The sequence below is a fragment of the Rhinopithecus bieti genome, unplaced genomic scaffold (genome assembly GCF_001698545.2).
Source record: "Rhinopithecus bieti isolate Rb0 unplaced genomic scaffold, ASM169854v2 scaffold_759, whole genome shotgun sequence".
NCBI lineage: Eukaryota > Metazoa > Chordata > Mammalia > Primates > Cercopithecidae > Rhinopithecus > Rhinopithecus bieti.
The window spans coordinates 2,013,860-2,030,886 of NW_016803631.1; the positions used below are offsets into that span (position 1 = coordinate 2,013,860).

The 17,027-nt window shown below is 39.5% G+C and overlaps 1 protein-coding gene across 2 annotated transcripts in view; it reads left to right on the forward strand.

Annotated features, from left to right (window-relative positions):
- The first annotated feature begins 4,038 nt into the window (after nt 1-4,038).
- Nucleotides 4,039-17,027, forward strand: part of GPR156 (G protein-coupled receptor 156) — an 87,484-nt gene continuing 74,495 nt past the window's right edge. For both annotated transcript variants that reach the window (XM_017891371.1, XM_017891377.1), the window contains exons 1-2: nt 4,039-4,329; nt 4,555-4,691. In XM_017891371.1, the coding sequence (XP_017746860.1) occupies nt 4,234-4,329; nt 4,555-4,691 (233 nt within the window). In that variant the 5' untranslated portion in view covers nt 4,039-4,233. The remainder of the gene's footprint in view (nt 4,330-4,554; nt 4,692-17,027) is intronic.

Here is a 17,027-nt window from a genome sequence, read left to right on the forward strand (position 1 = left end):
ATAATTTCTATTGCTATGTTTTTAAGTTAACCAGTGTTTCTTTTTTCAGTGTCTGATCTGTTATATTTTTATTTCAGATATTGTTGTTATCTCTAGAAGTTCCATTTGGATTATCTTTCAATTTTTTCCTCATTTTGTTCATATTTTGCTTTATATCCTAGAGCATATTTATAATAGTTGTTTTAAGGTTCTTGTGTGACAGTTGTATCATTTCTGTTATTTCTATGATATTATTTATCTATTTTTTAAAACTTTATGGTTATAGGTCATATTTTTTCATTTCTTTGAATGCCTGGTGATTATTTTGAATTTTACATTGTTGAACACTGGATCTTGTTATATTCCTTTTAAGAGCATTGAGTTGTGTTCTGGAATGCAATTGAGTTTTTACAGATCACTTTGATCCATTTGAGACTTTCCTTTAGGGTATATCCAGAGTAACATCTAGTTTAGGGTTAATTTATTTTTACTACTAAGATGTGGCTTTTCTAAGGATTCTCTCCAATGTCCTGCGTGTTATGGGGTCTCTCCACACTGGCTGATGGAAACACAGCGTAGTCTCAGCCCTGTGTGAGCTCCAGGAATTACTCAGCTATTGCCTATCAATGTTTTTTCTTCAAGTAGTTTCTTCCTGCTCATATTCAAATCAGTACTCAGAAAAAGACTCAGGGGGATCCTCTGCAGATTTCCAAAGTGCTCTCCCCACTCTTCTTCATTACTCTGCCCCACAAATTCTAACCACCTCAACATCCTCAAATTCCAATCCATTCCCCTTACCTCAGGTAGAATTCTAGGTTCTGATTGGTTTTCCCTCCACGTGCTGTGACCTGGAAACGACCTTCAGGCAGTAACTCTTAGGAACCCTGGTTGTGTGGCATCTGTTGTACAATGTCTGAAAATAGTTATGTGTTTTGTCTGGTGTTCAACTTCACAGAAAAAAGCAATTTGCACAGCAGTTAATTCTTCACAGACAGAAGCAGAAGTTCTACCAACTGCAAAACAACCAAAACAACTTGTTAAAAAACAGTATTTGTATGACCGGTTTTAAATGGTCATAAATAGTGTATAGAAGAATAGAGATTTTGTGAGAAAGATACGGGCCTATACAGAGGGGTGAACTTGCAAATGACCATCTTGCACTTGGGAATAGTGTCTGTTTTCCTGATCCTAATCACTGGGAAGGATTCTGTAATCTCTGTCAAATAAATTGCAAACACTACCACGCATGGCCTTGGGTCTACTACTGCCTGTGACATAAACAGTTTCTCCCTAGAGACTTTGGTGTGAGGGTACAGGGGGAAGGTAGCTTTTGGAGGGGCCTGGAAGACCCTTCCCTTTGTGCCTTCGATTCTGTATATATGTTTTGGTCAGATGTCTTACCATTACCCTCTCTGATAACTCCCCACCCACTTTCCCAATCTCTGAACACTTTTTGAAACCATTTAACTCTTTCCTTTCAATGACTGAGCCCTTCATTGTTTCATCAGCTCCTCTTGTGTGAATCTCTGTGAATGTGTGCCAAGTTTGCAGTTTAATGCCTGTCCTATGTAGGAGCCCAATATCACAGTATATAAAGTTTCTACACTGGATGTCCATGGACTAAAGAGGGGCCTAGCATTCGGAGTTCCACGTCGGGTGAGTTTAGCTTATCCAAGGGTACCTCTAGAATGTGCTCAGAAATTTATCCCAAGTCAGAGTTGCATCCCCCAGGACTTTAGGTTCAGATGGACAACCCCATCATATTCACAGAATCCCTCAAAGATAATTGAAGTTTAAGATTGTCAGCCCACCTGGGGTGTACAGTATTGACCAGGGTTTCTCAACCTTAGCACTATTGACATTTGGGGCCAGATAATTCTTTGTTGTTCGGACCATCCTGTGAATTATAGTATATTTAGCAGCATCCGTGGCATCTACCTACTAGATGTGAATAGCACCCTTCTCTTAATTTTGACAACCACAAATGTCTCCAGAATTGCCAGATGTCCCCTAAAGGTGCAAAATTGCATAATTGAGAACTACTAGTAAAGAGGCACTATGGCATGCCATGCTCTAGGGAGCCCACAGAAGTGCAGCTCTGGGAACTGAAGCTGAAGAAACCCAAGAGGCCCATTGGTGTCTTCTTGGAAGAGATTAGTCCAGAGTGTCTGTACCATGTGGAGTGTATACTGGGATGACATTGACCTTGGAATGTAAACTCCTGGGATTCTTGCCTCTGCAGATTTGGAGCAGGGTTTTCCTCTTCTCTGCTTTTCAGTTTACTTATTTGAAAATGAGGAATAGTGTTTACATCACAAAACACTATAGTGAGGACAAAATGAGGTTTTATATATACATACACCCATATATACACATACACACTTCTTCCAAATGATATAATAATATATAAACATTGAATGAATAATGGTTCAAATATAAGTGTACTTAGTTGCCACTATGATTAAAAGGGCAATATAGGAAAAATACATTTTCTTCTAATCCATCATGTTGTAATAGTCCCCCCTGTGGTTTGCAGTATGGCTGTATGCTAGAAGGCACAATAGGAAATGTCTAACTTTAAAAAAAAAAAGAAAAGAAAAAATATCTTTCTAGCAATTAAAATCTCAACTAAATTAGAATGCAAATAGGTTTTTATATTTGCTTCTTAATTTTGCATTAAATAATCTGACCAGACTATGCAAGAATTTAAATGCCTTGATGGGAGACAGTGGCTTTTAGTTCTCTTGGGATTTCATTGTAATAAACCTGGTAAATAATTCAGGAACATATGAGAGGCCAATGAATGGCCAGCACCTGGTGCTATATTGTTTGTGCATAAGCACACAGACTCAAAAGATGGCACTCTCCACCTGTCACTGTTGTTCTGGCTTAAACATGGGCCCTGTGTTCAGTGGCAATTGAAATAATAGTAACTGATATTTTTGCCTTTCCAATTTTCCTCCACAATGAAAGAAAACTGTGCTAAGCTGTTTAAAAAATACAAAGCAGAAGTGGCAGCCTCTTTTAGATTACCATTGGTAAAATTTCAAATCTATTTTCTCTATTAAGGGATTGATTGCTTTAAAGAATTAGGGATATGGCTATCTTTTCTCCTGGTGCTAATTTGAGCCTTTTTGCCTTTCTATCTTCGTTCCACAAGGCTGAGCTTCTCTTTAGATCACATTATTCATATTGCAAGGATCTTCTGAGAGAAATAACACCATCCTCTGGCCAGCCACTCACTCTGCAGGAGTTCCTAGAGCTCCCCAGTTTCTTTCCCTATTGTCTGAGTAGTCTGTCTCACTCCTGTTAGTCTCACAGTTTAAATACAAACAAAGACTCTTGCAGGCAGCTTGGGTACCTTTCTGTGACCCCAACTGACTGGACATAGAATGTTCCTCACTGAGAGAACAAGAGCTAGAGTGACCGACAGATCATGTGAGGAGACAGCATGGGGCACCTGAGCCCAGCACCATCCAGGATCAGACAGAGCTTAAGCCATGAACTGCATAGAAAGATCCTGGGAGGGCACTGGGTTTTCCAGTATGGAAAAAAGAAAGATGTGGCTCACAAGTCTAAGCTAAGGTCTTTACAGTACTGGGCCATAAAAAGGATCTGAAAAGAAACTGCAGAAAATGTTAGATATGTTTTATCTTTGTTTTAAAAATATTATTTATTATAATGGCTTAAAATATGTTTATTTAAGTATATTTGATACCTTTATAATATATATAATAAAGTGTATAATAAAATATAACTATGTAATTAAAATAGATGATATTTTAAAACCTCTGTAATAAACCATTTATGTGTTTGTGTGTGTGCGCGCGCGCGTGCCTTTGTTTAACAGGTTTAATTGCTTTCCTTTCTTCAGGAACCAGAGTGAGGGTACTCAAGCAGTGACTGCCATCTGGTGGTTAATCAGAATCATCACTTTGTGTAGCCTGATGGTTACTAAGATGTCCACTCTTGACTCACATGGCATGCACTGGCAGCCCGCGACCAGTTGAAGGATGTCTGATTTTGGAGGGTGACCAGTTGAAGGCTATCTGATGAAGCAGCCTAGTGAAATAACCCTTTGCTTCTACCTGAATGTGTTGTTCACTCTGGATTCTGAGCCTGCAGCCAGCTCCAAAATGGGACCTCTGAAGAAAAGATTTGAGTTGCTCTTGTGTTTTAGTCAAAGATCTGCATCCCTACCAGTGGGTAACCAAGACTGTGAATAAGCACACACCAACAGGGGCATGTGGTGACATGGAGCCTGAAATAAACTGCTCTGAATTGTGTGACAGCTTTCCTGGCCAGGAGCTGGATCGGAGACCCCTTCATGATCTCTGCAAGACAACAATTGTAAGTGAGCAGCCACGGGATACCAGGGCTGCTCAGATGTATGTGGTGGTGGTGGTGTTGGGGAGCAGGAGGTAGAAGGAAAGGAGGATGAGGAAGGGGAGGAGGGGGAGGAGGAACTGCTCATGCAGGATACATATTTCCCAGCATTGGTGACGATGGGGCAGTTTGTTTTTGACCTGTAGAAAATCCTTCATTCCTAACAGCTTCTCCTTATTCTGTCCTCAGACATCTTCCCACCACAGCAGTAAGACCATCTCTTCATTATCTCCTGTCCTCTTGGGTATTGTTTGGACTTTTCTCAGCTGTGGACTTGTGCTGATACTTTTCTTTCTTGCCTTTACAATTCGCTGCAGGAAGAACAGGTAAGCAGCCCAGTTTCTCATCACACATAGCTGAATCATGAAACCCAGAATGTTAGTATTATTTTGGCAGCACAAGCCGCTAGCTGGTCTCCCACCACAGGATTAAGCCACATGAGAAGTTCCCTCTGAAATAGTCTACCTGTTGAGAAAGAGAAAGATGTAGGTCAGTATTGTGCTAACTACTGCAAGGGTATCCAAAGAAGAGAATGAAGAGTCTCTCTCTATAATGGAGGTACAATCCTTCTGAGAAGATGAGGTATTTATATTTAAAATGAAGACCATGTAGAGGATTCCAAAGCAACACTCAACTTGAGGACAGCACAGCAGAACCAGTCTGGGTGAGTTAGGGTTTCTGCAAAAGCAGTGAAGCACTACTACCTGGCTATTTGCTAGATAATTCTGGCTGACTGGAAAGTCACAGGCTCATCAAGGTAAGTATGGCTCCCAGGATTCGCAAAAGAAGCAAAATGGTGATGTTTTTCTAAAGGGACTTGTAGCACCTTGGCTTGGATGCAATTTCATCCTTCCTCAGGGCCCATCCCATCTCTCCCACCCCAGCACTGTACCCTCATCGTACCACAGCTGTCCCAGGGTGCCTCATGAGAAGCCCTGCCCCAGCCCTCTCCTTAGCCCACAGCTGACTTCTAGATGGAGCCCACAATCAGACATTAACAGCTTCCTCAAACCAGCCAAACTCGTCCAGCCCCACTCCAGCCTTACCCTGTGTGGTGACCAAGCATGTTGTGCTCCATTGCCTGTGGATTTGACACTCAGATGAGAGTCGGTCAGTTGCATTTTGGGATGCTGTTTTGCCATGTTAGGCATGGAGAACATGGAATTATTAAGCAGCAGTGACTTGGTCGTTGGGTCAACCTCAGCATGGTGGTGATATGTGGCACTCCAACTAGAGTATACCCCAGAGACTGCCTCAGCCACTTTTCATTCTGTTCCTCAAGCACACTACACTGACTCCCATCTCAAGGCTTTTGTACTTACTGTTCCTGAACTGTTCCCTCTGCCTGGAAGTCTTCCTCAGATCTTCCCGTTACTAATTCCTTCTCATCTTGTAGGTCTTGGCTCCAATGTCACCTCTTCAGAGACACTTTCCCTGATCATCCTATCTAAAATAGCATCTCTACCCATGATCACCCGCTCATCTCATTCCATATCCTATCAGCCTGTTTTATGTTCCTTATAGCAAGCATAGTCTGCTATTACCATATTTATTGATTTACCTGTTGATTGTCTGTATCCCCTACCAGAATGGAAGTTTGTGAACACAGGGACTTTACCTGTCCTGTTGTGCTCACCACTGTGTCTCCAGCATTTAGAACAGACTCTGGGACATAATAGGTGCTCAGTAAATATGCATCCAGTGATCCTGGAAGGAAAGAGATTTAAATCCCAGCGGTGGCTACTGCCAACAAAATGACTGGGAAAATCATGCATTTCAAGGTTAGAGAACTATGGAGTAGTCTTTTCAGCTATAACATGTTTCTATAATGCAAAGTAATACTTAATTGGTATTACCCAGTTGGTAATAAGAAAATTATGTCATTGATTCATATGTTACTTTTCCCCCACCTAATCAATAGTTTAAACATTCAGGGGCAAGCTTTCTCACAGCTAGTAAAGGAAGCTTTAAGCTTGGCAGTTCCTTCCCTTAGGGCAAGTAGTGGCTGGCTTAATGGCTTAAGAACTTGTGTTTTCCCTACAACATGAGGCTGTAGGAGTAGATGAAGAAGCAGGGAAGACATCTGCCTTATGTTTAAAAACTTCAGTTGATTGTTAAAGAAAGCACAGATCCAGAGCAGATTTTTAATTTTCTGACAATGTTATCTATTGGAGATGAACGCCCCTGAGGACCTGTGTCTTGAGATTTAAGACTGTAGAAGTTGACTTTGATACTGAGTACAAATGATAGTGGACATTTACTGGGTGGTAGTGTTTTAGTTGGAAGATTTAATATTTTATTAATACTCTTGTTACAAAGTTAACTCTTTTGAGTGTTATGACCCCATCCTATTTTCCCCACAAACTATTATTTTTACATATAATTTTGCGGAATACAGGGTTTATCAAGCATTTATATATCCTGTTAAAACAGGAACACCTGTAAACAGCATTATACTAGAAACCCTTATATTTCTTTCACTCTATTAAAGACTTTGCTGCCTGTTTTGTTTGCAGTGGGAGCATGACTTGGCATAAAGAATAAAATATTAAGAGGTACTCTGAATAGAAACACATTTTACAATTAAGTGGCTTACAAGGTCAGACAAGGAAAGATAAAATAACCCAGTTTCAAAAAAGTGTTTTATTGAACAATACATTTATTAAAAGATGCAACATCACAATCAGATGCTTTATTTCATTACAATTCTGTGGTCTCTAAATTTGTGACTGTGTGTGTGAGTATTCATGTGTGTGTACATGCAAGAAAGAAGAGGAAGAAAATATTTTAACATAATAAAATAATACAAAATGTTTAAATCCAGTTGCAGATATTGAATTTTGATTAAAAAAAATTCAAAACCAGTAAGGATAAAGAAAACTTGAACACTATAAACCAACTTGACCCAATTGACATTTATATTACCTTTCACCCAACAATAGCAGAATACATATTCTTTTGAAGTATACATGGAACATTTACTAGGATATATCATATTCTGGGCCATAGAAAAAGTCTCATTAAATTTAAAAGGATTCAAGCCGGGTGCAGTGGCTCATGCCTGTAATTCCAACACTTTGGGATGCTGAGGCGGATAGATCACCAGAGGTCAGGAGTTTAAGACCAGCCTAGTCAACATGTGAAAACCCATCTCTACTAAAAATACAAAAATTAGATGGGTATGGTGGTGTGCACCTGTAGTCCCAGCTACTTGGGAGGCTGAGGCAGGAGAACCCGGGAGGCAGAGATTGCAGTGAGCCAAGATCATGCCACTGCACTCCAGCCTGGGTGACACAGTAAGACTCTGTCTCAAAAAAAAAAAAAAAAAAATGATTCAAGTCATTAAAAGTATGTTTTCTGACAATCAAAATGGAAATCAACAGCAGAAAGATCTCTGGAAAATCCTGAAATATGTAGAAACTACATAGAACACTTTAAAATAATCCATGGTCAAAAAAGAAATCAAAAGGAAAGCTAGAAAATATTGACCAGAATTAAAATGAAAAATACAACCTAAAATTCGTTGGATGCCACTAAAGCAGTATTGGGGGAAATTTAGAGCACTAAACTCCATATTAGAGAAGAAGAAATGTCTCAAATCCATGACCTTAGCTTCCACTCTACAAACAGAAAAAAAGAGCAAATGAGACCCAAAGTAAGTAGAAGAAAGGAAATAATAAAGATCAGGTTAGAAAATAAAATACAAAACAGAAGAACAATAGGAAAAAGTCAGTAAAGCCAAAAGCTATGAAGATAAGTAAAACTGATCAACCTCTAGCCAAAGTGATCAGAATAAAAAGAAATAAGATACAATTACCCAAATAAGGAATGGGAGAGGTGACATCACTATAGATTCTACAGATATGAGGGATAAGGTAATGTAAACAACTATGGTAGGCAGCCTCTAAGATGTTCTTCAATGATTCCCAACTCCTTGTAGTCACACTCCTATGAAATCCTCTCTCCTTGAGTATGGGGTGAACTTACTGAGTTGCTTATTAATGAGATGTCACTTTTGGCATTAAGTCACAAAAACTGTGGCTTCCATCTTGGATCTCTCTCATTGTCCCACTAACTCACTCTGTGGGAAGCCAGCAGTTGTGTTATGAGCTTTCCTGTAAAGAGGCCCACACTGGCAAGGAACTGATGTTTCCAGCCTGTTGCCAGCAAGTACCTGGGGCTTACTAACAGCCATGTCAGTGAACTTTGAAGCAGATGACACCTTGACTGTATTCTTATGTGAAAACCTGAACCACAGGCACCCAACTAAGCTGTGCCTTAGAAATATTACCAGTTCAACTCAAACTCTTCTAAAAAAAAAAACTGAAAATAAGGAAGTAATTCCCAACTCATTCTATGAAGACAGCATTACCCTGATATCAAAATTGAATAGACAGAATAAGAGGAAGAGGAAGAAGAAGAAGAAGAGGAGGAGGAGGAAGGGGGGGAGGGGGAGGAGGAAGAGGAAGGGGAAAGCTATAGGCTAATATGTCTTATGACATAGATTCAAAATTTTAAACAAAATTTTAACAAATTAAGTATGACTAAATGTTAAAAAGAGAATACATCATCATGACAATGTGAGGTTTGTCCCTGGAATGCAAGGTTTGTTTAACATCCAAAGATTGATCAATAACTCATGACATTTACCAACTAAAAAAGAAAACTATATAATCATCTCAGTAGATACAGAAAAAAATTTTTGACAAACTTCAATATCAATTTCTGATAAAGTCTCAACAAACTAAGCATAGAAGAGAACTTCCTCCCCATTGCACAGCACAGCTGATGTGGCAGATCGTGGCCAGACTGCTTCTTTAAGTGGGACCCCGATCCATCCCTCCTCACTGGGCAGGACCTCCCTGTGAGAATTTCAGCAACTCCAGCCAGGATTTTATGGACAGAACTCTGATCTCTCTGGAGCAGAGTCCCTGGAAGGAGGAGTGGCCAGTCTCTGTGATTCAGCCAACTTAGCCTTTCCTGCCTGCTGGCTCTGGAGAGTCTGGACAGTCTGGACAAAAGGGGATCCCCCCCAGTGCAGTGCACCCATTCCCCCAAAGGGCAGCCATACTGCTTCTTTAAGCAGGTCGCTGATCCCATTCCTCCTGACTGGGTGAGACCTCCCAAAGGGATCCCCAGACACCTCTTACAGGAGTGTTCAGGTCAGTATCAGGTTGGTGTCCCCCTGGGACAGAGCTCCCAGAGGAAGGAGCAGGCAGCCATCTTTGCTGTTTTGCACCCTTCACTGTTAATACCTCCAGGTGCAGGAGGGACCCAGGTGGTTAGGTTCTAGAGTGGACCCCCAGCAAACCACAACAGCCCTGCAGAAGAGGGGCCTGACTATTAAAAGAAAAATAGAAAGCAGCAACAACAACCTAAACAAAAAAGACCCCACAAAAACTGCATTCAAAGGTCAGCAACCTCAAAGATTGAAGGTAGATAAGCCCACAAAGATGAGAAAGAATCAATGCAAAATGCTGAAAATTCAAAAGCCAGAGTGCCTCTTCTCCTCCAAATGATTGCAATACCTCTCCAGCAAGGGCACAGAACTGGGCTGAGACTGAGATGGCTGAATTGACAGAAGTAGCCTTCAGAATGAGGGTAATAACGAACTTTGCTGAGCTAAAGGAGCATATTCTAACCCAATGCAAAGAAGCTAAGAATCATGATTAAACATTACAGAAGCTGATAACCAGAATAGCCAGTTCAGAGGGGAACATAAAACACCTAATGGAGTTGAGAAACACAATGTGAGAACTTCACAATCCAATCACAAGTGTCTATAGCCGAGTAGACCAAACAACGGAAAGAATCTCAAGAGCTTGAAGACTGTCTTTCTGAAATAAGACAGGCAGGCAAGAATAGAGGAAAAAGAACAAAAACAAACAAAGAAACAAAACCTCCAGGAAATACGGGATTGTGTAAAAAGACCAAACCTACAACTGATTGGGGTACCTGAAAGAGACGGGCAGAATGGAACCAAGTTGGAAAACATACTTCATGATGTCATCCAGGAGAACCTCGCCAACCTAGCAAGACAGGCCAACATTCAAATTCAGGAAATGTGGAGAACCCCAGTAAGATACCTCGCAAGAAGATCAACCCCAAAACATGTAATCATCAGATTATCCAAGGTCAAAATGAAAGAAAAAATGTTAAGGGCAGCCAGAGAGAGAGGCCAGGTCATGTACAAAGGGAAGCCCATCAGACTAACAGTGGACCTCTCCAGCAGAAATCCTACAAGCCAAAGAGACTGGAGGCCAATATTCAACATTCTTAAAGAAAAGAATTTCCAACCCAGAATTTCATATCAGGCCAAATTAAGCTTCATAAGTGAAGGAGAAATAAGATCCTTTTCAGACAAGCAAATGCTGAGGGAATTTGTTACAACCAGGACTGCCCTGAAGGAAGTGCTCCTGAAGGAAGCACTGAAAATGGAAAGGAAAAACTTACCAGCCACTACAAAAACACACTGAAGTACACAGACCAGTGACACTATGAAGGAACCACATAAACAACTTGGCAAAATAACCAGCTAGCATCATGATGACAGGATCACATTCACACATAACAATACTAAACTTCAATGTAAATGGGCTAAATGCCCCAATTAAAAGACACAGAATGGCAAGCTGGCTAAAGAGCAAAGACCCATCAGCATCAGCAAACACCCAGATGCTGTCTTCCAGAGACCCATCTCAGGTGCAGAGACACACATAGGTTCAAAATAAAGGAATGGAGGAAAATTTACCAAGCAAATGGAAAACAGAAAAAAGCAAGGGTTGCAGTCCTAGTTTCTGACAAAACAGACTTTAAACCAACAAAGATAAAAAAGACAAGGGCATTCCATAATGGTAAAGGGCTCAATTCAATGAGAAGAGCTAACTATCCTAAATACATATGCACCTAATGTAGGAACAACCAGACGCATAAAGCAAGTTCTTAGAGACCTACAAAGAGACTTAGACTCCCACTCAATAATAGTGAAAGACTTTAACACTCCACTGACAATATTAGATCATTGAGACAGAAAATTAACAAAGATATGCAGGACCTGAACTAAACTCTGGATCAAATGGACCTGATAGATATCTACAGAACTCTCTACCCAAAAACAACACAATATACATTCTTCTCATAGCCACATGGCACTCTAAAATTGATCATATAATCAGAAGTAAAACACTCCTCAGCAAATGCAAAAGAACTGAAATCATAACAAACAGTCTCTCCAACCACAACACAATCAAATTAGAACTCAAGATTAAGAAATTCACTGAAAACTATACAACTACATGGAAATGAACAACCTGCTCGTGAATGACTCCTGGGTAAATAATGAAATTAAGGCAGAAATCAAGAAGTTCCTTGAAACTAATGACAACAAAGAGACAATGTACCAGAATCTCTGGGACACAGCTAAAGCTGTGTTGAGAGAAATTTGTAGCACTAAATGCCCACATCAAAAAGCTAGAAAGATTTTAAGTCAACAACCTAACATCACAACTAAGCAAACTAGACAACTGAGAGCAAACAAATCCCAAAGCTAGCAGAAGACAAGAAATAACCAAGATCAGACTGGAACTGAAGGAGATAGAGACACAAAAAAATTTCAAAAACTAACAAATCCAGGACCTGTTTTTTTGAAAAATAAAACAAAATAGACTGCTACCTAAACTAATAAGAAAAGAGAGAAAAATCAAATAGACACAATGAGAAATGATATCACCACTGACCTCACAGAAATACAAACAACCATCAGAGAATGCTATAAACACCTCTATGCACATGAACTAGAAAATCTAGAAGGAATGGGTAAATTCCTTGGCACAAACACTTTCCCAAGACTGAACCAGGAAGTAATTGAATCCCTGAATAGGCCAATAATGAGTTCTGAAATTCAGGCAGTAACAAATAGCCTAGCAACCAAAAGAAAGCCCAGGAACAGATGAATTTACAGCTGAATTCTACCAGAGGTACAAAGAGGATCTGATACCATTTCTTCTGAAACTATTTCAAACAATTGAAAAGGAGGGACTCCTCCCTAACTCATTCTATGAGACCAGCATCGTCCTGATACCAAAACCTGGCAGAGACACAATTAAAAAAAAGAAAACTTCAGACAAATATCCCTGATGAACATCAATACAAAAATCCTCAGCAAAAACTGGCAAACCAAATCCAGCAGCACATCAAAAAACTTATCCATCATAATCAAGTTGGCTTCATCCCTGAGATTCAAGGTTGGTTTAACATATGCAAATCAGTAAATGTAACTCATCACATAAACCACATGATTTTCTCAATAGACACAGACAAGGCCTTTGATAAAGTTCAACATCTCTTCAATAAACTCTCAATAAACTAAGTATTGAGGAATATACCTCAAAATAACAAGAACCATCTATGGCAAACCCACAGCCAGTATCATACTAAATGGGCAAAAGCTGGAAGCATTCCCCCTGAAAACTGGCACAAGACAAGGGTGCCTTCTCTCACCACTCTTATTCAACCTAGTATTAGAAGTGCTGGCCAGGGCAATCAGGCAAGAGAAAGAAATAAAGCATATTTAAATGGGAAGAAAAGAAGTCAAACCATCTTTGTTAGCAGATGACATGATCCTATGTCTAGAAAACCTCATTGCCTTAGCCCAAAAGCTTCTTAAGCTGATAAGCAACTTCAGCAAAGCCTCAGGATACAAAATCAGCATGCAAAAATTGCTAGCATTCCTATAAACCAACAACAGGCAAGCAGAGAGCCAAATAATGAATGAACTCCTATTCACAGTTGCTACAAAAAGAATAAAATACCTAGGAATACAGCTAACAAGGGAAGTGCAGAGCCTCTTCAAGGAGAACGACAAACCACTGCTTAAGGAAATCAGAGAGGACACAAGCAAATAGAAAAACATTTCATGCTTATGGATATTGTGAAAATGGCCATATTGCCCAAAGTAATTTATAGATTGAATGCTATTCACATTAAACTACCATTGACATTCTTCACAGAATTAGAAAAAAACTATTTTAAAATTCATATGGAACCAAAAAAGAGCCCCAATAGCCAAGGCAATCCTAAGCAAAAACAATAAAGCTGGAGGCATCATGCTACCTGACATCAAACTATAGTACAAGGCTACAGTAACCAAAACATAATGATACTGGTACAAAAACAGATGCATAGACCAATGGAACAGAATAAAGAACTCAGAAATAAGACCACAGACCTACAAACATCTGGTATTCATCAAACCTGACAAAAACGAGCAATGGGGAAAGGACTCCCTATTTAATAAATGGTGCTGCAAAAACTGGCTAGCCATATGCAGAAAATTGAAACTGGACCCCCTTCCTTATACCATATACAAAAATTGACTCAAGATGGATTAAAGACTTAAATGTAAAACCCAAAACTAAAATCCCTAGGCGAAAATCTAGACAGTACCATTCAGGACATAGGCACGGGCAAAGATTTCATGACAAAAATGCCAAAAGCAATTGTGACAAAACCAAAAATTGACAAATGGGATCTAATTAAAGAGCTTCTGCACAGCAAAAGAAACTGTCATCAGAGCGAACAGACAACCTGCAGAATGGGAAAAAAATTTTGTAATCTATCCATCTGACAAAGGTATAATATCCAGAATCTACAAGGAACTTTAACAAATTTACAAGAAAAAAACAACCCCATTAAAAAGTGGGCAAAGGACATGCATGAACAGTCGCTTCTCAAAAGAAGACATACATCCAGCCAACAAACATGAAAAAAAGCTCAACATCACAGATCATAAGAGAAATGCAAATCAAAACCCCAATGAGAGGTGGGTGGATCACTTGAGGTCAGGAGTTCGAGACTAGCCTGGCCAACATGGCAAACCTTGTCTCTACTAAACATATAAAAATTAGCCAAGTGTGGTGGTGCCCACCTGTAATTCCAGCTACTCAGGAGGCTGAGGCACAATAATTGCTTGGACCCAGATATCGCATGAACCCAGGAGGCAGAGGTTACAGTGAGCCGAGATCTACACTCCAGCCTGGGTGACAGAGTGAGACAATGTCTAAAAAATATAAAAAAAAAAAAAGACCCATGATGAGATACCATCTCTTGCCAGTCAGAATGGTGATTATTAAAAAGTTAAGAAACAGCAGATGCTGGCGAGGTTGTGGAGAAAAAGGAATGCTTTTACACTGTTGATGGGAATGTAAATTAGTTCAACCATTGTGGAAGGCAGTGTGGCAATTCCTCAAAGATCTAAAATCAGAAATACCATTTGACCCAGCAATCTCATTATAGGGTATATACCCAAGGGAATATAAATCATTATATTATAAAGATACATGCATGCATAAGTTCACTGCAGCACTATTCACAACAACAAAGACATGGAATCAACCCAAATGCCCATCAATGATAGACTGGATAAAGAAAATGTGGTACATATATACCATGGAATAGTATACAACCATAAAAAGGAATAAGATCATGTCCTTTGCAGGGACCTGGATGGAGCTGGAAGCCATTATCCTTAGCAAACTAATGCAGGAACAGAAAACCAAACACTACATGTTCTCACTTTTAAGTGGGAGCTGAACTATGAGAACACATAGACACATATGGGGGGAACAACACACACTGGGGCCTGTCGGGGAAGGTTGGGGGAGGGAGAGCATAAGGAAGAATAGCTAATAGATGCTGGGCTTAATACCTAGGTGATGGGTTGATCTGTGCAGCAAACCACCATGGCACACGTTTACCTACGTAACAAACCTGCACAGGTACCCCAGAACTTAAAATAAAAGTTAAAAAAGATTAAAACATGTTCAAAAGAAGAGAACTTCCTCAACCTGATAATGTGCATCTATAAAAAACTATACCTAACATCATTTTTAATGGTAAAAGACCAAATGCTTTCCTATTAGGATCAGACAGAAGACAAGATGTCCACTCTCATGACTTCTATTCAACATTGGAGGTTTTAGCCAGTGCAATAAGGTAAGAGAAATAAATAAAAGTCACCTACTTTTTAAAAAATTTAAGAATGAAAATATTTTTACCCTCAGATGACCTGATCATCTACGTAGAAAATCCAGTGAAACATTTAAAAAGAAGAAACAGGGCAGGCATGGTGGCTCATCCACCCAAAGTGTAATCCTACCACTTTGGGAGGCTGAGATAGAAGGATCACTTGAGATCAGGAGTCCAAGACCAGCCTGGGCACAAAGTGAGACCTTGTCTCTACAAAAAAATTAAAAAATTAGCTGGGCATGGTGGTGCATACCTTTAGTCCCAGATACTTAGAAGGCTGAGGTGGGAGGATTGCTTGGGCCCAGGAGTTTGAGGCTGCATTGAGCGGAGATTGCGCCACTGCACTCCAAACTGGGTGACAGAGCCAGACCCTATCTCTAAACAAAACAAAACTACTAGAACTAATACATGAGTTTAGCAAGGTTGCAGGATACAAGATCAATGTACAATACTCAACTGTATTTCCGTATACTAACAACAAACAATTGAAAAAGTGAAATTAAAAGCAATACCATTTACATGAAATAGATGAAATATTTAGGGATAACCTAACAAACAATGTGAAACGCCTGTACACTGAAAACTTTAAAACATTGCTAAGAGAATTATATAAAATATAAATAAATGGAGATACATTGTGTTGCTGGGTTGGAAGACCTAGTATTGTTTAAATGTCAGTTCTTCCCTAGTTGATTTATAGATTTGATCCAATAACAGTCACATTTTCTTTTTTTGTATAAATTGACAAACTGATTCTAAAATTCATATGAAAATATGAAGGACCTAGAATAGCCAAAACAACTTTTAAAAGAATGAAGTTGGAAGACTAGGACCAACTGATTTCAAGACATATTACAAAACTAACAGTAATGCAGACAGTTTGGTATTGGGCAAAGATAGACATATTCATCAACAAAACAGAATAGACTCCAGAAATAAATCCACATGTATATGGTCAACTGATTTTCAATAAAGGTACAAAGGCAATTCAGTGGAGAAGGGACAGTCTTTTCAGCAAATAGTGCTGGAACAACTGGATATCCATATGCAAAAATGAACTTTGATCTATCTACATGTTACACCATATTAACTCAAAATGGATCACAGACCTAATTATAAAACCTAAAACTGTAAAATTTATAAAAGAAAACATATAAGAACAATTTTGTGACCTTGGAATAAGCAAATATTTCTTAGGTATAATACCAAAAGCATGGTCCATAAAAGAAAGCACTGATGAATTAGACTTTATAATCATTAAGAACATCTTCTCTTTCAAAGAGAACCTTGAGAATGAGAAAAAAGCCACAGACTAGAATAAAATATTTGAAATCATATTTCTGGCTGGGCATGGTGGTTCACGCCTGTAATCCCAGCACTTTGGGAGGTTGAGGTGGGTGGATCACCTGAGGTGAGGAGTTCGAGACCAGCCTAGCCAACATGGTGAAACCCCGTCTCTACTAAAAATTAAAAAAAAAAAAAAAAAATGAGCTGCGTGTGGTGGCAGGTGCCTGTAATACTACCTACTCAGGAGGCCAAGGCAGGAGAATCACGTGAACCTAGGAGGCGGAGGTTGCAGTGAGCCAAAAATTCACCATTGCACTCCAGCCTGGGCGACAACAGTGAAACTCTGTCTC